Consider the following 24,940-nt stretch of genomic DNA (forward strand, 5'->3'; position numbering starts at 1 on the left):
AATAAAATAGACATCTCCCCCCCTTTTTTTTTTAAAGGGGGCCTCACACACATATTTAAGTATGTCTGTCATTCACTCCCACGCTCTTTTGGCAGTCAGAAGTATCAGTGCAAGTAAGTTCTAAATGGGATGAGAGCACTTCATGGCTGCCTTCTACGGCCCAGACTTGTACCTCTCATCACAGTGCCACCCTAACAACCCATACAATGGGGACGCCTGAGGAGGCTAAGGCACCTGCACAGGCCCACACCCTGCTAGAAGAGGTGGGATGTGTGCCCAGGTCTACCCGACTTGGGAGTGTGTACTTTTCCCGCTATGTGCAAGGCCCTTAATTCACAAAGGGGGAAATATGAGACAGATTCCTAAAACTCACACAATTTTGAAGAATGTATTCACCATCTGGTTCCCTATGGTCCTCAACCATTTTCACGTTTATCTCAAGTCAGATTCCAAAGTATGTGGAGGGCAGCTGCTAATGACATATTTGTTAATTTTACTCTGCAGACATTATACAGTTCTATAATATAAAATGAATACAATGCTAAAATCTATTTCCTTTATTTACATGGCATAAAATTTTCAATAACAAACATCTAATCATGAAAGATGGTGTTAACGCAGAAATACTGTCATGATTGAGTCAATAGGAGAACATAAAATATGCTGTATTTCATAATTTTTCCATAAGAAAATGCCTAGTTTGTTTAAATGCAACAAATACTGTATTAGATTCACTTTATAAACCATACACTCCTTCCTGTCTTCTGAACACATTCTGGAAGACAGCTGTGAAGAACAGAGTAGTGAGTCCACGCCATTCAACATCCATCAGAAACCTGCTTGCTTGCTTATTTTAATCATCTTGGGATCGATTATCTTCAATGATAATAGTTCTTCTAGGATAAGATTCAATTTCTACAAATATATATCGAAAATCATATTCACCACTTGCTCGGTTCTGAAAAAAATGTAGTGTTTCCAGGTATTATTTTCCTTTTCAGAACTTAAAAAACACCGCGCTCAGAACCTCTGACCCCATGACCCACAATTCCCACACCTCTTTTACTTCCGCATACACCGTTCCTCGCTTCCCCGGCTCAGAGCCCTCAATGTAGAATTTCACACGCGTGTGTTTCAGCTCATCTTTTACATATTCAGTGAAACTGTTGAGAAAATGAAAGATCAGTCTAAGTTCCTTTCAATAAAAAATTTCCTCAGAGCTTCCTCTGAATTCAAGCCACGGTACCTGACGTGCTGCCGGCGACCCCGCCTTGTCACCTCCCCATAGCCTTTAACAGGCTCACCAAAGACAGCAATTACCTGCAGAACAAGGACAGTACTTTATTTTGTGTTATTTTTTAAGCTTACTAAAGAAATAATTTCTAACAATCCAAATTATTTTAGGAAAAAAAAATCAGTAAGCATAGGACCTTTTCAAAAATGACCACTCCTGGCTCACGCCTGTAATCCCAACACTTTGGGAGGCTGAGGCAGGAGGATGACGAGGTCAGGAGTTCAAGACTACCGTGGCCAACTAGGTGAAACCCCGTCTCTACTAAAAAATACAAAAATCAGCCAGGCGTGGTGGTGCGCATCTATAGTCCCAGCTACTCAGGAGGCTGAGGCAGGAGAATTGCTCAAACCCAGTAGGCAGAGGCTGCAGTGAGCCAAGATCGTGCCACTGCACTCCAGCCTGGGTGACAGTGAGACACCATCTCAAAAAAAAAACCAAAAAACAAAAAACAAAAAACCAAACAAAAAATGACCACTCCAATAAGAAAACTGAAAAAAGGGTTATTATATAAAAATCATCCCATAAATGATTTAAACAAATATTTCATGCACACAGATTAAAATAGGTAGCTTTATGGTGTGACTTGTAGTTTCAGAACAATGTAGGCTGAAATGACGCAGTTCTTGCTCCCCTTATAGAAAGCAAACATAACGACACAGAGTTCAGACGTTTCTCTACTAACCCCTTGTGGTTTGAAGATAAAATGTATGAACATTTTTAATGAAATTTAATTAATTAATAGCATCTAATATTAAAACTATGAGATAAAAAAATTTTAAAGTCGCTAAACACAGTGAGGAAAAAGAAAACAGATAATAATGACATTTAAAATAAATCAGAGCTACAGGTGTGAATCCATTATTTCTAACGAGAAAATCCACATGAAGTAGAAATGTAGTTTTTATTGAATTCAAAATGCAAATACTGTGGAACCCCCCAAAATATAAATTTGATATTAAACTAAAAAAATTTGACCCTTAACTCTATGAAATTTATCTTATTTTGTCTGTTTGTGGAGTATCTTCAGTATCACATTTTCCAGGATAAAAAGAAGTAATATGTAAGATGATATTTCAGAATTGTATAGCACAAACAGATAGAACAATTTACTTTAATCTATTAAACATATAAATATCAACACCCATCAAGATTTTGTTTTTCAAACAAACACGGTACCCAGCAAAGGGAAAGGTACCCCTTAAACATGGTGACAAAATTGTTAAAGTTTAATTATTATTTGTAGAGCTTTTTCAGGCAGCAAATTAAGTTATGACTTTAATAGTATCTCACTATTGTATATTCTGTGGAGTTTTTTGTCCAAAATGCTGAAAAATCTATGAAAGGCTGAGTTTGTGAATAAAACAGCAACTCTTCATCTCTTTCCAGAGACGCGTCCTAACATTTAATAAGGTTACACCCATAGGTACTTCCAGAGTCTGTAAAGAATGTTTCTTGTCAGATATAATTTGGATTCCCAATAACTATCATGGGAAACTTCCTAATTTCCTGGTTTTCACCTCTGAGATACTTTACCCTCCCTGCCTCTTTTTCCATGGTTACCACAGACTGTCCAGAGTTCAATGAAGAGAAATCAGTGGATTTAAAAGGAAAGATGCCAGAGATCATTAGCTTCTGAGGCTTCCACCCTGACACGATTAGAAAACCTGGTGGAACACTCAGAGCCGGGGCCCCAGGGCAGATCAGCACTGGGCTCTATACTAAGCACACTGTGGATTCAAATCTTTCTCCTCTTCAGGGGCTGTAAATGAGAGCTAGGACGTTACTCCTTGGTCTGTGAAGAACACCCCTAATATTTATGATGATAATGGCAGACAGTTACCGGCTGTGATCTTTCAATGTGAATGAAGCTGGATTTCAATGAGTAATATTTTCAGCGCTGAAGCTTTCCATCAGGGAGTAAGAAATCTGGCACTTCCCAGGCCACACGACCATGAGGTCATGCATCAGGCTTTAAAAAGACTAGAAACTTACCATGAGTTTGGTATTTTGGTGTATTCTAAGAATTTAATATCTATGAACAACCAGCAAAATGACTCTCTTGTACAATTAGCATGAAAACATCTGAATACTGAGTTTTGGGTTCTCTTAAAGAACAAAGACCTAATAATGTAATGATAAGTCAACCATTATGTATTATTACGTGAATTTCACTAGCGTGAGAACTGGTTCTTGAATTCTGCCCACTTCCTCCTCCCAACTCATCAGAGTTCATGTAACTCAATCTTGAGAACTAACCTCGGGATGTGATCTGCATTTTTCTAAGGCTCTCCCATATATCTTGCTAGGACTGGATGAAGAAAAAAGTTCTTTGAAAATCGTGTAAAATAAGCCACCTGAAATCACAGAAAACAAAGATGACGCAAAGCAAGGACACCATAAAAAGGCCAGCTGAAAAGACATTCAAGGGCTTATACTTGCTGTTTTTTGCAACCTGTAATGCTGATTCCAAAAAGCACCACTATTAAATAGGTAAAATCTCTTCCGGCTTCTTTCACTGTAAAGAGAAAACACCAATGGGTTACGTGTGCCGGCTGGGGACAGGCATGCTTATATGCTGCTTTTGCGCTTCTTGTGAGAGAAAGGCAGCCTCCAGATCAAAGCAAGGGGTCTGCGTGTGCTCAGGGGCAGCTGTTTTGGAAACTCCCTGTGTGTCGGTGCCTCAGCAGAATTCTCAGAGCGGGGCTTGGGAATCTATGTTTTAATTCAGGATGAAGAAATCCTTTTAACAAGTGATCCAGTTCACAACTGCCATAGGTTAAGCAACACTGAACCGAGGTCTGCCACTCCCAGATCAGGAAGAGTGTTGGCTTTTGTCAGCCGAATGGGTAAGGGACTGAATGGACCAAAATGGGCGTCAACTCTTAACAGTCAGTAACTAGCTCGAATGCCAGTCCCATCACACACGGACTGCTGTATGAAAACAGAATTGTGTTCGGAGCAGGAATTTGGTTGGCCAGAAAGATTTATGAATTAAACTTAGAAAATGAAGAATATGCACAGACCAGACGTTTGTTTTCCCACACTAATAAAATATGTGCATATGGGTTAAACAGACGCTCTGAGAGCTAGAGAAACTCAAGACAGTGTCAGGGGACAGCGTATATACGTATGTATAGCTATAAATAAATGTATTTGTATTATATAGAAATACATATACAAATATCCTTATTTGTCCCTATTACCCAAATCAGGTCATTGGTCCCAATACCCGAGATTCCCGATTGTCCCTCCCAACATTTCATTCCTGCCTTGCTTAGCATATCAGATGAGTCTTTCTATTTTTTCACTTCCCAACAGCTACTGTATATCTACTATGTGTATCTTCATATATATGCAAAGAGCTGTAACATTACACTTACACTACCTTAACATTACAATTATGACTATGCTTTTCACCGATGCTGAGAAAGTGAGTCACCTCCTGGCGTTATGTTTATAGATTAATTTATTCACCACATTAGCAATTCAGACTTCAGAAATATAAATCTTCAAAACATTTTTAAGAAAAAAACTTTTAGAAGAAAATTTTAACAGAGGTTGCTGTTATTTTCTATTCTGTATAAAAAGCTTCTATTACATTTATAAAACAAAATTGTTTAAAATAAGTCTTTAGCTAATACAATGCTTGTTTAAAAGTAGTCTTTAGCGTATCACGATCCTTCAAGTTTTCAGCAAGGTTCCCAACTTAGAAGACATTATTCAAATAATAAAAAGACCTCATCTGCCAAAGTCTGTGTAATTCATGGGACTGACTCAAACAGCTGTCACAAATCCAATTTCCCTTCCAAGGTTCAGGAGTTGGGGCTCACAACTCATTCCACTCTCAGTGTGGAATTTCAATAAATATTACCTGCCAGTTACGTGCCAAGTCCCAGGTTGAGAACACAATAACAACTAATTAGTTCTAGTAAGTATCCTTATTTGTCCTTGTTACCCAAACCAGGTCACTGGTCCTAACACCTTGGATTTTTGACTGTCCGTTCCAAAAATTCACTCCTGCCTTGCTTAGGGTATCTGACAGGTCTTTTCCACTTATTTTGATAAACAACAGCTCCTGTATATCTGTTATATATAAAGCCCTGTGCTAAATATTCTCCATATTCTACACATTAAAAAAATTTCTGTTTGTTACTTTATAGCTGTCTCTAATGGAAGCTGCTCACTGTCTAACTTTCTCAACCCTATCAGACCTAACAGTTTCATCCAAAAAACCCACCTGCCATTTACTTGCTTCTGCAATTCTCTACCCCTCCTGTAGTGGGTGCTGTGGTATGGGTGCTCCCAGCTGCAGGGAGCACTGGAAGCTGACAGTTGTCAGTTGAGCTCCTCTCTGGGCATTCCACAAGACAGCTTCCTCACTTAGGTCACGGCACATCCCTGGACCAGCCCATACTCAACGCCTGGTTGATGCAGAAGCGTAAGACTCAGCCCCCACATTAGGTAGAAGGACAGTGACTGGCCAGCTCACCTCCAGAGGTCCCCAGAGCAGCAGCTGAGGCCCCAACTGCAAATGCACTTCAGCTTCTTCCTCTCCCCAGTCCTGCTTCCCTTACCCCCAAGATGTATTCTGAGAGCACTCCCTGATAAACCTCCTTACGTAAATCCCACTTCCCTGGGAAGCCAACCTACAACGGGTGCTACCGGGAGTGGTAAGCAGCTCTCAATTTGGATTTTGGAGCTGGCTCGCTGGCCACTGGCTGGCAATGAGGACCCTGTCCCTGGTGGTAGGGGGCTACTGACAGCACCTGTTATACAGCTGTAGGGCAGCTGATGCAGCTCTCACCAATGGGGACCTGGGATGGAACACTGGTGGAAGGGAATGTACTGGCTGGTGTGTTATTCTGAGAGTTTAGGGGGAATCAGCAATTTTAAGGACTTACATCAGATGGCTGTGGCCGGGGCCATGGATAATCTGGGAGAGGGATGGGGAGATGATGTGTGTAACTAATCATCAGTGAAGGTGAGTACCAAGGGCAGGAGCCTCCTCCCAGCAGAACAAGACTCAAATTACACCCAGAGGGCAGAAAATGCGGTGGTCAGGTCTGGGGCGTAGTAAGCACTTCAGGGCGTTTGGCATTTCAAGCACACGAGACCTCCCACACTAAGGCCAGGGTCCTGATTTGGGAGGAAAGGGAATCTAAAGCTGGGTAGGGGGTCCTTGAGGTCAATGTGGTAAAAAAAATCTTGAATCCCCAGATTCTCCTGACCCCTCTAGCCCTGAAGAAGCCACTCATTGTCTGGTTGACACTTCCTCCATCTTGGAAACTGGGCGAGGGGTGGGTGGGCGCTTCTGCCTAGCAAGATACGTGCTGCTCTCAGGAGGTCTCTCCACCTCCCCTCCTGGCCAAGTTACAACACAACCGGGCATGAGAAGGATGAGAAGGAACAATACTTGGAAGGAGCTGGAGGCCACCCCAGCAGCAGCCAGGGGAACATAGACCCCACTGCTTCTTAAGGGTGGTGTGTCAAGGCACAGAACCCAAAAGTGGCTGAGAGTTGATCAGCATGGGGCACACTCCTGTGATGAATTTAGCAAACAGGCAAGCACCCTGGGAACTGATATGCAGCTGGCTAGGTTTGCTCCTGGAAACTTCGAGATAACGATGGTCCACATTAAGTAAAAGTGACAGAACAGCCATGGCAAACTGGAGGAAAGGCTCAACAGCCTCCAAGAATGGGGATGCTACCACAGATATAAGATACAAAGCCCGAAAACCCACCAGCTGACTATGTTCTTAGGAGGGACAGGAGGACACTGTATACCAAAGCCACAAGGAAGCCACAGTTACATCTTTATAGAGCAGGATGCCCTGACAGAAATGGAGATGAAAAAATTCTGAAGCAGAGACCAGGTTGGGGCGTTAAACAGAAGTCAAGGTGGGTGCCACCATCATAACTAATGGCGTGGCTGGAGTGGCAGTCGGGAGGGTCTGACTTACAGAGGGCAACAGAGCTGATGACTAGAACAGTGTTCTCAAGGGGAAGACTCAAGGGCAGCAGACAAGGCTGCTTCTGAATTACACAGTCATGAGAAATTAACCTCAGATGATTCCTGAGGCTGAAGGCAGTTGCTCTAATGCAAAGCTCTGAACATTGCCCCGGTTTCTGGACCTGAACCAGTTTTCAGACCTGGAACCCATTTACTGAAGGAAAGTGTATGTGACTGACTACCCCTGTCCTTCACCGAAAGGACCTATAGTTATCAACTTGGACATAGTCTGTGCTGACAGTGATATCCAAGGACCCAAAGAGTCACAATGTCCCCCTGACTACCCCCCACCCCTCTGACAGCATGTAAGAAACTCACAGCTAGGTCCAGGGACTTATCTGGTAATAATTTCCTTGATTTCCAAATGTATAAATCAAGGGGATGTACTGAGTAATTGGCAACAATAACTCCCACTTTAGTTCCTTTGGAAGTGGGTTAAGAGCTATCATAGTGGGAAAAGTCAAATGGAAGCCTCTGAAACTGCCCCAGTGACCAAGATAATAAATTAAAAACGATATCACATCTATGGGGAATGGCAGAAAGAGTGCTATTCTTAGAGACCTTAGATACAGGCATGGTGGTCGCTATCACAGTCCGTTGTAATTTACCAGTCTTCCTTTACAAAACACAAATAGGCACTGGAGAATGACAGTGGTTAACTGCAAACTCAAACAAGTGGCAGCCGGGGTACACATGCAATACCACACATGGTAACTTTACAGGGGAGTGCATTAACACAATCTCATGGTATTGGCCATTGATTTGAAGAATGCCTTCTATTCAGAAGCAGCAGCAGGAGTAGTCTGTAGTAACACGAAACAGATAATAACAGTGTATGTTTATGATCCTGACCAGGATTTGCTAATTCTCTCACCCTCTGTCGTTACAGTCTTAAGGGAGTGAAACTTTCCGGACCTGGGCTGTCTAATGCAGTAGCCACTCGCCACTCATGGGTATTTCAGTTCAATTTTAAATTAATTAAAATTAAATCAATTCAGTTCTTCAGTAACATAATTTAGCAACATTTCAAGTGCTCAAAATAGCTACAAGTGGCCAGGAACTACCCAAATGGACAGCACAGATATAGGACATTTCTATGACTGCAGAAAATTTTATTTGAATAATGCTGTTCTGGACATTCAGCAGAATATCACATTTGTCTACTATGTTTACGCCATCATGTTAGAGCCCAGAAGTAACAAGTGGCAAGTGTGTTAGAAGGCTTGGTCAGACAAGCTGCAAGTGTGAGAGGTGGGTCCAACAAAGATGCAGAGGCTCACCAACACATGAGCCGACCTCGTGGGGCTACACTGGGGCGTGCCAGGACATGCCCTCCCAAGTAAAAGACAATTGTACCCTATACCTCCTACCACAATGTTTCTTTGAATTCTAGACACAGCATATTCCGTATTTGGGAATGTTGCTCCCATCCATTCATTCAGCAACAAGGACTGTCACCTCTGAATGGGGTGCAGATCAGGGAAGGGGTCCTTAAGCAGGCCTGGCATGCAGTGCAAGCAGCAGCACTATTGCCTAAGCCAGATTACCTGACACACATGCTGTCTGCCACTTCTATGCCTTTCACCTCTGCATACGGATTGTTTCTTCGTGCTGAACTATTACGAATGAAAAACTAGGTTTTTGGCATATTCAGCAGATTACAAAACAATTGATAGAATATGATTCAATTTTTTGGGTTAAAAATTATTAAAAGGTATGTGTATGAAAGTGCAAAATGTTAAAAATAGTCATCTTTGTGTGGTATAATCATGGGGTCTAAATTGCTTTGTCCTTTTTTTCCTACAAATCACATGCGAAATGAAGAAATTAAAAAAAAATCTTAAAATATCTGTGAACACATCTCTGACTTTCCCTGACAAATTACATTCCATCCTCCCTAGTTTATATGTTTTTCTATTATTGCAGGTAACATACGAAAGTTTTCCCTATTGATTGTAAGTCAATAATCTCTCTCTCTTTTTATCCTATCCAATTACTCATTATATGTAACACAGCCAATACAACTTGAGAAAAATTTCCCAAACATAACGAAAAAAAGTTATATCAAATTCAAGATCAACTTTCAAATCTGAGTTCCAATCTGTGAAGAAAACTGTAGGTCTATATGTTCTAGTTCTAAATTATGTTTAAACGGCTTTTAAAAATTCATGTGAATTGCTTTTTCACCTTTAGTAGTGAACTTGGTGTAAAAGAGCATTGGCAGCTCTTGTCACGTCTGTTGAAAGACCAATCGTTAAAGTACTCCTTTTTACCTTTTTGTGATGTTGGGACGGCGGTTCCCCCTCTTTGACTCCTGTGCACAGACACTTGTTTGCTGCTATCCTCCTTTGCTTTCCGGGGGCTCGGTCCCTGCGTCCAGATGGTTTTCTGGGTGACTCCAAAAATACATCTAGGTCGCACTGTTTTCTTTTGATATTGAAGCCCCCATCTCAAACTGGGCTCGGTCTTCAAGCACGCTTTGTTAAGCACAATGTGGGGCAAAAGCAATCGCTTTGCCGAGGACCTGTGCAGCTTCTCCGTATACTGTATGGCTCGTAGAAATGTACAAATCATGTTCACAGAAAATCGTTCCGCTTAGGGACGATGCTGACTACAATTAGGAAAGTTTTTGGGTTCACTACACATCTGGCTGGACACGTACTCAAACCTATACGTTTACATTACATGGCGTGTTAGGCAAAAACGTTGGCTTCAGCAGCATAAATGAAAACGAAAAATCTCCAGGGAGAACCTGATGTCTACCTTCCCTTCTGTCTTCTTTCTCTTTGAATCAACACGCTCCGATTACCTTCTGGGCTGACATTCACAGTGTCCCCGCCATGTCTTCGCAAAGTCACCTGAGAAACCCCCCGTCTTCCTGGGAATAGTAGTTTGAAGACCTCGCTCTTAACTGGGATGCGGCAATGCGGCGCGCATAAGAGACTACATCTCCCACAATTCAAGGCGGCCAGAGCACGGCACAGGCCGTTCCCGCGCACCCAGGCGCTTCCCCGCCCAGCGCCTGCGCACACGCTGCGCGTCCTTGGAGATTCGGGAGAGCGGGGCGTTGGTGGGGGAATTGGTACCACAGATGCTACGTAATTCAAGCGGGATTTGCAAAAGCCAAATTGGCAGTTACACACTACGTGTTTTGCTGATCCTTCTAGAGAGGGCTGTGCACAGTTGGAAATACTCCCTCTGACAGTGGTCTTTTACATGCCGCGTGGGCAAATGATTTCGTTTTTGCATTTCACTGTTTTCAGAAAAGCCGGACAATAAAGAGCCAGCAAGTGGAGATGATCGAGGCCGCTGCAAAGCAGGCACCGGTTTCCTAAACGGTTAAGCCGAGGACTTGCTTAGCGCCCTTGGTGGCAGAATGTAGAGGTGGGGAAGGAAGCCAGGCCCCGGAAGTTTCTAGAATCGCCCTTTGTGAGCGGGTGTCTGGCGCGGTGCCGTCTGCGCACGCGTCAGGCGAGCGGTACGTTTGTGAACTTGCGCATGGGCGTAAGGGGGTGTGGCGACGCGCGGGCGTGGGGGCGGTGCGTGCCCTCCTCGTTTCAGTCCTTGAGCGGTCCTGTGGTGAACTCTTCGTCTCCATGGCGACTGGACGCGGTCGGATCTTGCGGCAGCACTGGCTCGGCCTCCAGACGCTGCGCGGGCCCAGCAGGGGCGGTGGCGCGGCCCGGGGGCGCGCTAGGGCCTTTGGGTTCAGGTGACTGTAGGGCCTGCGGGTGGGGTCCGCTGGCGGGAAGCCCCTCACTGCGCGGCCCCACTCTCTTCACCGTGTATTTTATTCGTCCAGCTTGGCACAAGGCCCGCGGCCCTCTTCAACGTGAGAAGGGTCTGGAAGAACGACCAGAGGAAATCCTTTCTACCCTGCAATGTGGGGTTCCCTAAGTTGTGACACAAGTAGAGTAGCCTCTCGGGGAAATACTCTTTCTCGCGGCGCCTGTGGCCGGGGATACGCTCACTTGCCAGGACAGGTGCAGGTCCAGGAGGTCGCTTCTCCGGGATGCGTGCCATAGCTTCACGTGTGCTCCGCCCCTGCCTTCGTATTTTCGCTCTTCTGTAACCAAGAATCTCACTTCGTCTTTTTCATGACCTTACAACTTAGGGAAGTAGAGTCTGCTCATCAAAACCTTATAAATTTACACTCTCATCCCCCAAGCAGATACCTCTGGCAGGCAGGTTGGTTTGGCAGGTGGGGGGTCAGCACTTTCTGCACCTCCAACATCAAGGCCAAGTTGCCATCTACATCACCAGGTCTTGCTCAGCTCCTAGTCCCATTCTGCCTGTCTTCCTGTCTAAATGCAGGAGCCTGTGGTATTCTTATTCTGCTGCCTAGAGGCTCCTCTCTCCATTTCTCTTGGGGTTTCCTGGAACGGAAGCATGGTCCTCTCCTACAGTGAGATAGAAGGCAATTTTGAAGACTTAGGAAAGGAGCAGGAGGCTGCATCTGCTTTCCAGAAGCATCTTCAGCGTGAAGAAGTAAAATCCAGTGCATCAGAAGTGTCAGCATGCATAATGGTACCTTATGAAATCCCTCTCATTATATCGTGAGCTGTTCCCTAGCTGTGTACCCATCTCTGCAGTTAGTTTACAGATGGAGGAATAATGCTAAGAATGGTTTACATTCTTGAGGATTATCTTTCTGCTTGTAAGACTCCTTGATTTATAAATATGGAAAGTCATACATATTTTGCCTTCTAATAAATCAATGGTGTATGTTTTAAGCATACAAAGGGAGTCTATTACATACTAGTTGAACTACTTGTTTTTTCCCCCCTGAATCTCCAGAACTATGTCCTCACTAGGTCTCCATTACTTCCACTTAACTGTTTTCAGAAGCCCAGCCCTGTTGCTCAGTGCTATGATAATAGTTCTTAATTGAATACTTACAATGCTAGACATACCACAAGCCTTGTCACAAATAGAATGGTGACGGTGCCTGCAAAAATTATTTTATGTAGGAGAAAAAGCAGGAATTTAAATAGGAAATTTGAACTTTTAATAAATTTGCTGCTGTTACTAAAATTAGTCTTCACATAGTGCTCTACTGGAGGAAGTACAATGATTTTTATATGATGAATCTTATCCTTTGTAAGTTGAGTGAACTTCCTGGATTGATATAATTAGAGGGCCTGTCATTATGTCTGGAATGCGAACCTGCATTTCAAGCTGATTTGGAAATGTATGCATTATTTTTGGTAAAGAAAAGTCCACTGCCAAGAATAGAACGATTGACTATGGTCAATGCAGGTGGTTATTTTAATGTCTCGCTGTGGAAAAGTAGATGTTGTTAAGGAATCAGTGTTCCCTTTTTAACACAAAATGTGAATAAGTATAACTATCACAAACTGTAAGAAGTGTAGCAGAAAGCGTATTAAGTTGGCTTAATTTGTACCTGGTGTGATTTATTTGATTTGCCAGATATTTAAAATGAAGCACAGTCTTTAGGTTTTTAAAATATTGGACTTATTCAAAGCTATCAGATAAAACCTATCACTTGAAAAAAAGTGTTTTCAAACTAAATTTATCTTGCTAAATATATCAGTGCATATCTGCACTTAACCTTGTAGACATACAGATCTGTATAGAAACATAAATGGAACTTGCTGATTTGTTAATTCTGTGGCCCTTAAAAATGTGCAATTGGGGCTGGGTGCGGTGGCTCACGCCTGCAATCCCAGCACTTTGGGAGGCCAAGGCGGGCGGATAACGAGGTCAGGAGATCGAGACCATCCTGGCTAACACGGTGAAATCCCGTCTCTACTAAAAATACAAAAAAAATTAGCCAGGTGCGGTGGCGGGCACCTGTAGTCCCAGCTACTCGGGAGGCTGAGGCAGGAGAATGGCGTGAACCCGGGAGGAGGACCTTGCAGTGAGCAGAGATCGCGCCACTGCACTCCAGCCTGGGCGACAGAGTGAGACTCCGTCTAAAAAAAAAAAAAAAGTGCAGTTGGTTTATTTTATGGAGAGATAGAAATGTGTTTTCAATAGTGTTAAAAGGTACATTGATGAGATGTATGATCTTATATAAGACATGGTAAAGAGAGCTCTGACAGGACATTAAGGAGATGGGGGTCTCAGAGACTGTCTTTGCTTCTAGCTGGTGACCTTAAGTCCCTTTAGTTGCCTTGTTAGAGCCTTAGTCTTCTAAACTGAAATGAGGGGACTCAATGAGATCCATTTTAATTGTGAAAAAACAAAACAGCAAGAAATAAGCTTTGACGTTTTAACAGTGTGAAAACATGTTTGTAATAAAATAGCGGTCATATTCCAATTAAATAAAGGATGAAGTGTCTTAAAGCACTTATATATTACCTTGTGCAGTGTGTATGACTAAGAAGTATTTGTAGAATTGACCTAACTAAGCCCTCTTCAATGTTTTAGTCAAAGATAGAGTCATATCCATTCGTTACTGAATTAGGGTTTCAGATTAGGTAAAAGGACTTGGTACTTAAAAAAAATAACTAGTACCAAACAGGATTTATTTGCTTAATCATTATTTTAAACTATCTTTGAATGGGGAGAGTTACAGCATGATTTTGAGGAGGTTACTAAGATAATTTTATTTACATATATTTTATATGCATACATATTTACAAAACAGGTGACTTTATGTCACTGACGTTTTCACAGTAATCTTTCATAAATTCAGGTCACACTTTACTGAAAAGTTAAGATTTTCAGTAAGAACTTGGTGGTGGATTAAGCCAGTATGTATTCTTGAAACATCTAAGCACCCTGGCACTGTGCTTCTCAAATGAATAGTTGTAATGGGTAGGGGATACGTAGAGCATCTTCTTTGTCTGCAAAATCAACACAAAGGCTTTGGGAAAATGTTAAATAATTTAGCTGGTAAATAATATAACATATTTTTATGATAGGACAAAGACAGATAAATTATTTGGTAGAATGCAATATTTGCTTTAATTTTTAAGATCAATTGGGAGACTTCTAAGAAGTTTTGAGTTTGCTGCAGACTGTACCCCCAGATTTCAGGGGACCTAGTTTCAATTTCTTTGCAGGGGTACTGTTGCTAGGAATGCCTTTGAGAACCACTGCTCCAGTCTCAAGGATGGTACTGTCCAACTGTGATTCCCTGGCCTTCTTGTGCATGTGACTCTTCGGTTTGAAATTAAAACAACACCCCCATCCCCCAACTTATTACAGATTCAATATGCTAAGAAAAATTAGAAAATACACGGAGTTATGCCCCCTAAATCCTCCCCATTTAAAAAGACCTTCACCAACAACATTTGTAATCCTGTGAATCAGATATATTAAATGTTAAACCTTGGTCTCTCTAGACCTCTTTTCTTTGTATGTGTATATTTTCATTTCCTCTTAGAGAAATACAAAAATAAGTTTATGCATTAGGTTGGTGCAAAAGCAATTGTGGTTTTTGCTACTGAAAGTAATGGCAAAAGCCGCGATTACTTTTGCACCAATATAATAGTATCTACTGATATAACCTGCTTTCTCAGTTAGTTATACTGTTAGTGATTCAGCAGATATTTATTGAATGCTGCTTGCATGCCAGGCATATTGTGGGTGCTGAACAATCAGCAGTGACCAAACCCATGCAGTATACCTGCCCATGTTGTTCCAGCGACAGTAAGCAAGGCAGACAGGTAAAATGTATAGCGATGGATGGTGATGTGTGCTAAGGAGAAAAACAGAGAAAGGGCACAAAGTGCATGTGTGTGTGACAGAGGGTGGGGTGGGGACTGGATTGCAGTTTAAATAGAATAGCCAAGGAAGGTCTCAGTGAGATGGTGACGTTGTCGTCAATGGCTGAAGAAAGTGAGAGACCAAGCCATATAGACACCTGGAGGACATCAGGGATCTATTTGTAATTCAAACACTTAACCTGGGTTGAAAATCTGTATTTTAATTGACTAAAGATTGTTAACTATGTGGAGGCCATGCAATTTAACCAATCCCTATACCGTCTGAGTATTTTTTTTTTTCCCCCAGTGCAGACAACTCTGAGATGGACATTCTTGAGTGAACTATCTGTGTACATTTCTAGAAGTGGAATTCCTGGCTTAAAAGAGCGTATGTGTTTTTTAAGGATCCCGGTTTCCAATATCAGATTTGGCTTTCCATAACGTTTGTACCACTGTGTCTTGTCTTACCGGTAGTAAATGAGGATGCCTGTTTCTTTGTAACATAGCCAGCATGAATCATCGTCATTTATTTGGTTTTTGCCAATTGCTAGATTAAAATTGATCCATCAGATGGATTTACTTTTCTTTGGTTCTCTTGGAAAGGCCTAGGGTAACAGTTTTTATTTTTCTGGCATCTTCTTGAGAAAATACATAATGACAAAAAGCTGTTACTGATTCAGTAAGTAAGATATTTATGTACTATCTTAAATAGATTTATATTTGATGAACTACAAGAATATTTATGTTGGAAGTATATACATATAGTTATTCCTATGATGCTTAGGGTATGTGTGGACTCAGACTCTTGCACAGCCAAGCCCCACACTCCCATGGGGTTAAGGGTTACAGGTTTGGAGCTCCTGATAGGAATTGTTATTATTTGATGGAGGAATGATAGAAATTCCCTTTATTCAAAGCTTAGGCATTAGAATCCTCTGTCAATTGTAGGTATTTTATCTTTGAATATGTAGCATAAGTCAATAGAGACTTTATAAGAAGAATAACCATTTAAAAATAAGTCATGCTTTTAAATAATTTTAGAATGTATTACAAATTTTGTTTACTGTGTTGACTAGTGACAGTAAACAAAGTGTATTATACCTTCTAAAAGTTATCTGTGTCCACCTGGAGCCCCAGGATGTGACTTTATTTGGATATAGGGTCTCTGCAGGTGTAATTAGTGAAGATGAGGTCATACTGGATGAGGGAGAGTCCTAAGTGCAATACGAATGATCCCCTTATAAGAAGAGGCACAGAGACAGATATGCCCAGAGGGAAGGTTGCTCTGTGAAGATGGAGGCAGAGACTGGAGTTATGCTGACACAAACTAAGGGATACCAAGGATTTCTGGCAACCACCAGCAAAAGGAATGATCCTCCCTAGAGCCTTCAGAGGGAGTGCGGCCCTGTTGACAATGTGAGTTTTGGACATCTGGCTACTAAGACGTGAAACAATACATTTCTGTTGTTCTGAGTCACCCAGTTTGTGAAGGCAGTCTTAGGAAACGAATGCAATTAGAAAATGATATTTTACTTCTGATTACTATTTTAGGACTACATTAATGGAGTCTAAGCTTTTCTCCTGTGGAAATCTGTATTTAAACAAAATTTCCAACAGAAGTACAAAAATACCTAACACAGGCAGAATTATCTGATTAAAGGAAGAGAGGTTATTGCAAAAATTTCCAAATTAGCATTTCTTCCTGTCATTTCTCCCTGTCCTCCTGCCCTGCAGAGCACAGATTGAAAACAATTGGCTAGAAAGTCATATAAGACCAAAAGTACATTAAGCACCTTTTACTGAAGCTGGAATGGAAAGGCATGTGGAGGCAGAATTTTTTTTCCTCGGTGCATTTTTACTCTTCCAGGATCTGGAAAAGTTTACCTTATGTAACTTCTTCTTTGTTGAGATGCCAGTTGGACAGCTGATCACCAATATTCGTGAGGGCCTACCCTGTACCAGCTACTGTGCTTTTTTCTAGAGAGAAAGATCTGCAAAGGGAAGAGGAATTTACTCTGTGGCTGCTCGGAAGCATGTGGGGAATTGTGCCTGTTGAGCAGGGCAGGCAGGTGCCAGTGGGTGCTTTGAGTGCCTACTGGCATATGCATATCATGATGCTGTCTTGCGGTAGGCTCCAGGCTGCACTATCACGTGGCCAGCTGAGGCCTAGGGCAAGGGCTCCTTTTTCACCACTTGTGTCATCTAATAGGTTGTGCTTAGAGTTGAGGGTCATCCTCTGTTAAGACCAGTTGTGTGTGGGTTTCATACTTCAGCTTTCTTCCAAGTTCTTAGGACACCTCTGTTTTGTTCCCAATTGTTGCCCTCCTCTATGAATGTTCTTTCAAATATATCTGGGGAATTAACCTGGTATGAAAAACTGAGGGTGGTTAAACTGTCACTGCACAAAATACGTATTCAAAGCAGTGGTGTTGGTGAACTGAGCGTATACGTAATGTACCTTCTAGGATTTAGCCACTTCTCAAATAGCACATCTAGAAGGAGGTGCGTCAATAACCAATACCTGTGTGTTGTACGTTGCTTAAAGCAGAAGCTTCCAAACCTTTCCTAGAGAAATAGTGTAACCACTCGTGGACTCTCCGGGTGTGCTGTTGCCTAGACATGGAGGCTGTGAGCGGTATGATTTTCTGGTGTTTTGGATTCCCTCAAGGTGCTGTTGAGTACTGCTGGTTTTGAGGACTGATCTTAATAAAATTTATTTTAGGAACCTCTGAAAAAGACTCACTGCATAAAAATATTATACGCTATTTCATTGAATCTATAAAACCATTGATTCTAAGATGTACTACTGTTTTCTGTACCACCAAAATAAAAAGATGGCCAGTGAGGTTAAAATGTAAAAGTTTGTGGATGAGTATTTGGTAGTTTGTCTATGACTGCAAAAACTGGAGTTGGAACCCTCAAAGATCAGAAAAGTTGTAGATTATGTTGACAGTTCTAGTTCACTAATTTCAAGTTTTTTTTAAAAAAAAAACCTTTAATGGTTTCTGTTATATCCAAATTGGCCAATCAATACACTAACTTTATCCTTTTTGTTTCCATTAAATGTATCTGATAGCACCTCTTTGACATGTTGAAAGCCTATAATGAGAGCATATATTTCTAAACCTTAAGGTGAAAGCAGATCAGAGTAAGTATGGTCTTCAGGTTTCCTTACCAGGACACTAAAGGTTTCACTGTCTCTTCTTTCCTTCTCCTTCCCTTTCTTCCTTACTTACCATCTTTCCTTCCTCCATTCCTTTTTTTCTTTGCAGAAATGGAGTTTTTCAATGAGTAATCTTTGGAGTTTATGAATCCTTTGGAATTCTGTAGAAGGGAATAGATAATTCGCCTCCTTTGATAATTACATAATTTGAATTTCCCACATTTACTTTCAGAAAGGGGCCAGGGGTCAAGTTTTCTGCAGGCTCTGCTGCCCTGAGGTGCCATGCCAGAGGTGGACGGCACTGGGAGAGCTCTTTCTCCTGCTGTTCTGGGTTCCTGGATGGGTAAGTAGCAGAAGTAGACTGTCACTTTTGGGGGCCTCTAGGCATGGGGTTATTAGAGAAAGTTATGATGCTGTATATACCAAGTTGCTATTTTGAGCTTGCTAATAATAGGATTGTGTGGGAAGACAGTGCAGCATGGAGCGTTTCATGAGTCATGGGCCTGTCACCACTATCCTTATGAGATGAACTTTATGAAACGAAACTTCAAGAAGTGACAAGTAAATTGAATTTTCCTTTTATTAAAATGTTCTTCAAAAATATTCACTTTTGAGTTGATAAAGACCCTTGAAAAAGGAGAAAGAAGATTAAAGTGTGTTTTCCTGAAAGCTCAAGAGCTCTGTTCATTTCTCAGCTTTCAACATCTGGGAGCCCGTTTGCCATGGCAAGATTCTGTACTGTGACCCTCAGCACCAAGATCCACAGAGCTTTAAAAAATTATTATGTGTAATTGATGCTCAGAAGTCCATAGATTTGTACTGTAGTAACATTTGTGGAACACCAATTATATGCTAAGCATTGTGGGGAGCCCGAAAGCTTGAGATGATCACAGATACATTTTACACTGCAGGAAGCTAGGCCCACGTAGTCTGCATATTGCAGAACTGTGTGATTCAGACATAAGTTGCCTGATTTCAAGTTCTGGGCTTTTAACACTGTATCATAGCTAGCTCAGCTAACAATGTATGTATTTGTATACAAATTTCAGTGTGTTTTAAAAAAGAAAAAGCAAAAAGGATTTTTAATTCAGGTCATTAATTTCAGCTTAAAACCCTATGCTCTGGGAATAGGCTGTTTTACGGTCATCTGATATGAGAAACAGAGCAAATATTCATTTGGTTAGTCCATCTATTAAATATTTAAGGACCTGCTCTGTAGCAGATACCATTCTTGGTACTGGGACACAAATGGGGAGCTGCTCACATGTTCTCACGAAGCTGGTGGTTAGTTGGGGAGGCAGATTTAAAATACAGTGAGTTGGGATACCTGTTATCGAGAAAACAAATGGATCCCCAAATCCAGAATAATGGGGTGGCGTGGTAAGGAAAGCCTTATTTGAGGAGGTGCATTTAAGATGAGAACTGAACATTGAGATTCGAGAGCTGTGAGAGGAGCTTGCCAGTGAGGGGAGACCAGAGGTGTGGTGGGGGCTCTAGATGCTACAGGAGCAGTGTGGGAGTGGGGGAACCCATCAGGCTTGGCTACCAGGCTCTGGGGAAGAGGGTGGATGTCATGTAATTTCCCCGATTATCTTGTTTACTTATTTACCTCTCTTCTCTAGAAGTAGGGAAGATGCAGAGACACAGGCAAGTGGCAGATATATTTGGAGGCATAGCTGACATGGTTCGTTTATGAATTAGATGTAGATGTGAGGGGGAAACAGACAAGTAGGAATCCGAAGCTGTTGGCTGAAGCAGTAGCACAGATTGAGGTGCTGTTAGCTGAGATGGAAGAGAGGTGGGGTCGGGGCAGAAGAGAGGGCCGTGATGGTGACTTTGGACTGGTTATAGCTGAGATGTCTGGGATGTGTTCAAAGGAGGATGCCAGATGGATTATGGAGCTGGATGAGGTACTTAGGGAAAGGGTGGGGAAGGGAAGGCAAAGGTGACTCAGGGGCAAGCTTGGAAGACCCGGGGCAGTGAGAACCAACCAAGCAGGCCAGGGAAGAGCCCTGAGGTCCAAGAAATTGAGGAGAGGCTGTGTGTGAAGCAGAGGAGGAGACAGCCTGAAACCCAAGAGCAGTCAGTGACCTGCGGCCTGGGGAGGAAGGGGGAGGAGGCAGCAGGGCATGGTGGCCCCTCAGAGCTGTTGCAGGTGAATGCAGGGGAAGGGGCTGGCCACTCATTTTCATATTTGTGTGTGTTCTATTCCACACTGAAATGTAAAAAGCAAAAAAGTAGGGGGCATGGAGGTGGAGGCAACAGGTGTAGACAACTGTTTTGTTTTCTATTTTTTTTTTTTTTTTTGAGACAGTCTCGCTCTGTCGCCCAGGCTGGAGTGCAGTGGCTGGATCTCAGCTCACTGCAAGCTCCGCCTCCCGGGTTCACGCCATTCTCCTGCCTCAGCCTCCCGAGCAGCTGGGACCACAAGCGCCCGCCACCTCGCCGGCTAGTTTTTTTTTTTTTTTTTTTTCAGTAGAGACGGAGTTTCACCGTGTTAGCCAGGATGGTCTCGATCTCCTGACCTCGTGATCCGCCTGTCTCGGCCTCCCAAAGTGCTGGGATTACAGGCTTGAGCCACCGCGCCCAGCCAACTGTTTTGTTTTCTTTTGTTCTTTCCTAGAGCTTGGCAGTGCGAGGGAGCCTAGAAATTAGGTGGTGGCTCCAGAGAGATCTGGGTGGGGAGAAGCAAAGGAAGAGTGTGGTTTCAGGATGAGAGATGCAGGGTGATTCAGAGGCTCATATCAACAGTGTGGAAGAGGGAGGCAGGAACCGGAGACTGAGGTCCTTGTGCAGAAACCATGAGGACTTAGAGCACAGGTGCTTGGATGCAGGGAAGTGAGCGTTCTCCATCGGAATGGGGAAGACAGTGAGGAAAACAGGAATATTGGGATAGATCCACAATATGAAGCAGGGACAAGGACGTGTTCACATTTGAATTCCCACAGTACTGAAAATGAACACGCACAAATTAACGTTCTCAGGGAATCTCGTTGGTTCAAAGCAGTTTCTTTGTTCTACAATTTGAACTTATTTAACCGTCCTGCCTCTCACCTCCCCTTTCCCTTATCTCCCTGTCATCCTCTCTCCTTACCCCATACAAAGTGAAATAACTAGAATCCAACAGAAAGTAATCCAATATGGATATAAACATTGATTGTACCAGGTTAGAAGAAATTGTTTGAAAAATGATTAAGAAGGTATTCTATCTCCACTGTCTTAATTATAAAGTAGAGATTTTCTCCTTTTGCTAGGACACAGAGAAACCCCCCTTTTCATTAGGTTATTTCAGTGGGGAGGAAGGTGAAAACCTGCTGAATGCCTGTCTTGAGTGGGATTTTATTCCAGTTAAATAATTCTGGTAGTTGCTGGATACTTTTCTGAAAAGTCGTTAAGCCCAGCTCTGTGTGTGTGTGTGTGTGTGTGTGTGTGTGTGTTTTATTGTACTGATTTAAAAAATAATAGATAGGAAGTTTTGTGAAGTAGTTAAATCAAAATATGAAAATTATATGCAATGAATAATTCAAATGGTCACAAAAATGTTTTCTTGCAACTTTGCAGTCTCTAGCATTCGAGACTTTTTCTCATTGAAAGTATCTAATTTATTGACTGAATGGGAGGGGTTTTATTTGGGGGACTGATTTAATTAATGCTTAAGCAAAGCCTTTTGTTTAAACTCTCAGAACGTCTCTGGTTAACTGTAGCTGGGGCTCTGAGCAGTGGGGACATTTACATGGTGATACATATCCAACAGGCATGGCGTTAACTGTCTTTTTTCTGAGAATCTGCTTTATTCCTTCTCAGTATTATCGGGATTATGGGACTGATAACCTGTAACCTGATTTTCTTGAAACAGAAACAAATTTAAAATCATAACAATCACAAGTAGACAGTATGGGCAAGCCCTTTTAAATTGGACAAAAGATTTCTCCCCTTACTCCTTTATCCCTAGAACTGCCCGCCACCAACCCTTGATACAATCTGTGGTAGCTCTCTTGCCCTTGTCACCTGCCCTTTTGCTGAAGATTCATAGAGGCACACTCCTGACTTCTTGGCACTAGTGATACTTTCTAGTCACTTTCAGATTATTACTGTGTTTTATAGAATTTTGAGGTCATAGAAATAAGTGGAATATTGAGACTACATCTCAATATCATATTTAGGCATACAAATAAAACAGACACTTCAGAAAAAATTTATGGCCCTTGGTGTCTCCTTGAAGTCCCAGAGGAAGCAGTCAAAAGCCCAAGGGTGCTCAGAAGGTGACGCCTGGGATCGGTGTGGGCGAGGTCGGAATAAGATGGTGTTTCCCATTATACTTTTCTGGGGAAGGGGATTCTGTGTTTTTCTTATTAATACCTGTGAATATGTTCTCTGATTCTCTTTATCTCACTAAAGAAACATATGTAGTTTAGTCCAGGTTTGGTGGTCAACATGGTGAAACCGCACAAAAAATACAAACAATTAGCCAGGTGTGGCAGCATGTGCCTGTAGTCCCAGCTGCTGGGGAGGCTGAGGTGGGAGAATGGCTGGAGCCCAGGAGTTCAGGACTGCAGTGAGCCCTGATCATGCCACTGCATTCTAGCCTGAGTAACAGAGCAAGACCCTATCTCTACAAAAATAATAATAATAAAATACATAGTTTCATGGGGGACACTGAAATTCTGCCTGTTGATTCACGGTGTATGAACATGATTAAAATGCTGAGGAAGTTAGCTCTTCCAACCCTTGACTCTATTTATGGTTTATGTCATGAGAATTAGAATAACCAGAAAATTTCTTTTTCTTTTTTTTTCTTTTTTGAGACGGAGTCTCGCTCTGTCACCCAGGCTGGAGTGCAGTGGCCGGATCTCAGCTCACTGCAAGCTCCGCCTCCCGGGTTCACGCCATTCTCCTGCCTCAGCCTCCCGAGTAGCTGGGACTACAGGCGCCCGCCACCTCGCCCGGCTAGTTTTTTGTATTTTTTTTAGTAGAGACGGGGTTTCACCGTGTTAGCCAGGATGGTCTCGATCTCCTGACCTCATGATCCGCCCGTCTCAGCCTCCCAATGTGCTGGGATTACAGGCTTGAGCCACCGCGCCCAGCCCAGAAAATGTCAATAAAGAAAATAATTGAAGATGAGGGTACAGTTTGCCTTTTGTACAGGAGGAGTCTGTCTATGGCCTTCTATTTGGAGATGAGCAGCTAGTTGTTTTCTAGGTAATCTGTAGATTAAGCCCTGGTCCACTCTGGTGATTTTTTTTTCCTTTTTCTGTTTTTGCAGAATGCCTTCAGAAATCTTGCTGAAGATATTTTCCTACTTGGATGCTGTGAGCCTGCTGTGTACTGGGTGTGTGAGCAGGCGCTTTTATCATCTAGCCAATGACAAGTAAGCAGAAATCCAAGTCTGTTATGTCTTGATGACAGTTTGATGAAAGTCAGGAAGATTAGTAACTTTTTAACCATTTTTAAGAATTTAAGAGAATTCAGGAGTATTTTTGCACACCAGTGGAAATGTCGAATGCTTTAACTATGAAATTTTCAAATATTTGCATTTATATGCTTAAATGAATATACTTTGCATGAAACAAAAAAAATCAAAACTTGTTATTGCTGTAGCTGTTAGAGAATGCAGCTTCAGGTCTGTTGTCAGGAGGTCTTGGCTGTGCTCCCCACAGAATCAGACCTAATCACAGAGTCTCAGGCAGCACTGCAGGGACCTGCTGGCTTTGATCCTGGCGCTTCGTTCACAGAGCAGAATGAGTGCTCTCTGCTGATGGCCAAGCAGATCCTAAAGAAAGAGAAGGAAGAGGCTAAGTTAGGTGTACTTAGCTTCTCCTCCCAAACATGCCAATCAAGTTAACTTACTCTGTGGGGAGAGCAAAATGGACAGAGAGCGGCCAAGACTGTCCTCTCCTGGAGGCTGTACCCTTGGAAGCAGGGAGCCAAAAGAGAGGGGTTCACCTGTGGTCATCTGGGCTTGCAGGGGACAGATCTAGGAAGGAAGGGGAGAAGCCTCTGCTTCTGTTTGTCACTGTAATCTTAGCTTGCATCTCAGAATTATATCTTGGAGGGAGAGATGGTGAAATCCTCCTTTCAGTGAGGATTTTGTGGCCTACAACAGAACGTCTTGGCTTTTTAGGCCGCTCTATCATTCAGCATCAAAAGATCAGACAAATATTGTTCCTACATAGAACCTACATGTCAGCTGGGGAAATCAGCAAGATGAGAGGGAATGCAGGTTTTAACTGGTGGTTTTGTTTACTAGGTTAGGAGATGGAGAATGGCAGAAGGAGGGCTGTCATATTAGTTAACCCTGGAACATGGTGGACAAGAATGTCATTTGGTGCAGTGGTTCTCAAATGCCATCCAGAGAAGACTACGTATGAACCACCTGGGAAAGTTTAAAAAATTTCCATCCCTAGTCTGCATTTCTAGAGATTATAATTTAGTGCTTTGAAATCTGTATTTGAAAAATTCTCTGGCTGGACGTGGTGACTCACACCTATAATCCCAGCACTTTGGGAGGCCAAGGCAAGTGGATCACGAGGTCAGGAGATAGAGACCATCCTGGCTAACATGGTGAAACCCGTCTCTACTAAAAATACAAAAAATTAGCCGGGCATGGTGGCGGGCGCCGGTAGTCCCAGCTACTTGGGACTTGGGAGGCTGAGGCAGGAGAATGACATGAACTCGGGAGGCGGAGCTTGCAGTGAGCCGAGATCGCGCCGCAGCATTCCAGCCTGGGCGACAGAGCGAGACTCCATCTCAAAATAAATAAATAAATAAATAAATAAATAAATAAATAAATAAATAAA

At 42.5% G+C, this 24,940-nt stretch overlaps 2 protein-coding genes across 5 annotated transcripts in view; one reads left to right on the forward strand and one right to left on the reverse strand.

Annotated features, from left to right (window-relative positions):
- Window positions 1–487: 487 nt before the first annotated feature.
- TIMM21 (translocase of inner mitochondrial membrane 21) lies at window positions 488–10,236 on the reverse strand. The gene is made up of 6 exons (XM_023224164.3): window positions 9,578–10,236; window positions 3,747–3,809; window positions 3,551–3,648; window positions 1,247–1,320; window positions 1,058–1,163; window positions 488–958 (listed from the first exon to the last, which is right to left on the reverse strand). The coding sequence occupies exons 1-6, from the start codon at window positions 9,876–9,878 to the stop codon at window positions 854–856; spliced, it is 747 nt and encodes a 248-aa protein (XP_023079932.2). The 5' UTR covers window positions 9,879–10,236; the 3' UTR covers window positions 488–853.
- The window catches only part of FBXO15 (F-box protein 15), a 68,417-nt gene continuing 50,411 nt past the window's right edge, over window positions 6,935–24,940 (forward strand). For 2 of the 4 annotated variants that reach the window (XM_023224163.3, XM_023224159.2), the window contains exons 1-3: window positions 10,805–11,016; window positions 18,376–18,486; window positions 23,407–23,511. In XM_023224163.3, coding sequence (XP_023079931.2) covers window positions 10,901–11,016; window positions 18,376–18,486; window positions 23,407–23,511 — 332 coding nt within the window. In that variant the 5' untranslated portion in view covers window positions 10,805–10,900. Of the gene's footprint in view, window positions 7,193–10,804; window positions 11,017–18,375; window positions 18,487–23,406; window positions 23,512–24,940 lie in introns of those variants that run through there. The other 2 variants (XM_023224160.3, XM_023224162.3) reach the window with 2 other exon arrangements.

Source organism: Piliocolobus tephrosceles, chromosome 18, assembly GCF_002776525.5.
Source record: "Piliocolobus tephrosceles isolate RC106 chromosome 18, ASM277652v3, whole genome shotgun sequence".
Taxonomy (NCBI): Eukaryota; Metazoa; Chordata; class Mammalia; order Primates; family Cercopithecidae; genus Piliocolobus; species Piliocolobus tephrosceles.

Coding starts and splice junctions, on each gene's coding strand:
- TIMM21 (XM_023224164.3), bottom strand. CDS start 9,878: ATGATTTGTACATTTCTACGAGCCATACAGTATACGGAGAAGCTGCAC. Junction 1,164..1,246: donor GGTCGCCGGCAGCACGTCAG/GTACCGTGGCTT, acceptor TTTTCTCAACAG/TTTCACTGAATATGTAAAAG. Junction 959..1,057: donor TGTATGCGGAAGTAAAAGAG/GTGTGGGAATTG, acceptor CATTTTTTTCAG/AACCGAGCAAGTGGTGAATA.